Source organism: Myotis brandtii, unplaced genomic scaffold (genome assembly GCF_000412655.1).
Source record: "Myotis brandtii unplaced genomic scaffold, ASM41265v1 scaffold1408, whole genome shotgun sequence".
Taxonomy (NCBI): Eukaryota; Metazoa; Chordata; class Mammalia; order Chiroptera; family Vespertilionidae; genus Myotis; species Myotis brandtii.
This window is the reverse complement of record NW_005355029.1, coordinates 207236-208581: the sequence shown is the minus strand read 5'-3', so window position 1 is coordinate 208581 and position 1346 is coordinate 207236. Positions and strand designations below refer to the sequence as shown.

The 1346-nt window shown below is 68.9% G+C and overlaps 1 protein-coding gene across 1 annotated transcript in view; it reads left to right on the top strand.

Moving 5' to 3' along the window:
- Window positions 1–1346, top strand: part of PDGFA (platelet-derived growth factor alpha polypeptide) — a 12696-nt gene that overhangs the window by 3925 nt on the left and 7425 nt on the right. Inside the window, exon 4 of the mRNA XM_014535265.1 lies at window positions 1193–1342. Coding sequence (XP_014390751.1) covers window positions 1193–1342 — 150 coding nt within the window. The remainder of the gene's footprint in view (window positions 1–1192; window positions 1343–1346) is intronic.

Below are 1346 nucleotides of genomic sequence, written 5' to 3'. Positions count from 1 at the left end.
GGCTCCACATAGGCCTGGGTTTGGGGGTGTTGGTTCTTGTCCGTCCCACAGAGCAGCCCAGGTCTGCTCACGTTGGAGCTCGGAGGGGCTCTGCAGCTTCCTGCCCTGGGGGTGCAGTCGGGCCATGGCCCATCCCGCCCCACGCCACGGGGCTGCCTGCTTCCGCGGCTGCTGCCTGTGGGCTCTGCCTGGCCTTGGGCAGGTGACCCCCACCCCAGCTTTAGCCCCTCCGAGAAGAAGGGTCCTATGGCTTCTCCTGCTGAGCATGGCGTGTGGGTGTGACTCCTGGCTCAGGTAGTCAGCCCGCCCCAGTGATGTTCGCTGTGCTGTGACCACGTAGTCACGTCCTTGCAGCAGCCGGCTCCCTGGAGGGTGCGGGTCGGATCCAGCCAGGAGGGGCCTCCGAGTAAAATAAGGGGCTGGGCCCAAGGCCTCTCCCGGCTCCACCCCAGCCCATCTGGTCCGGTTCCCCTGCGCTTCCCTCGGGGGGGCAGCAGTGGGGTGGCTTATTCTCGGGGCGCAGGTCCCTGCTGGGTCTCCCAGGCGCCCCGAGGTCTTCCCACCCGTGTGAGGAGGGGCGGAGGCAGAGGACGGTCCCCTGCACGCTGGGGAGGCTCCTTCCAGTCCGGCCCTAGGGTCCCGGGGGCCCTGAGTGTTGCTGGAGGCAGCTTCGGTGGGTGGTCGCAGACCCTGCTGGCGGGGCTCCCTGGGCACGTGTGTGGGGTCCAGGGGTGGGTTTCTCGTCTGTCGGTCCCACCCCGGTGTCCTGTCCGTAAGGCTTCGGGCTGGACCGTGGACGTGCGAGGAGCACAGAGCAGAAGAGATCCAGGTCCTCCTGGGTGGGCTCGGGGGCTGGGTGTCCGGGCCTGGCGTCTCCCATGTCCCTTCCTGCTGTGCCGGCCGTGTGACCCCTCCTTCCCTCTGCCGGCCGTGTCCTCCCCTGGGTTCTCCCCACTGGGCCCTCGAGCCCCTGCTCATCCTGGGACAGCTCAGCGACCCCTGTGGGGTGTGGGGACCTGGGGCTGTGACATGTCCCATTGGAGGAAGCAGCAGCTGCACGCCCGGTTGCCCAGGGCCAGCCCCAGCCCCGGCCCCAGCCCCGACCCCCGGAGGGGCTGCAGCCCTGGCTGGGGGGGTGGGGCGGTCAGTGGACAGGCATGGCCTCCACACTCACCAGGCTCTCCCTCTGCAGAGGAAGCCGTCCCCGCCGCCTGCAAGACCAGGACGGTCATTTACGAGATACCTCGGAGCCAGGTGGACCCCACGTCCGCCAACTTCCTGATCTGGCCGCCGTGCGTGGAGGTGAAGCGCTGCACCGGCTGCTGCAACACCAGCAGCGTCAGCTG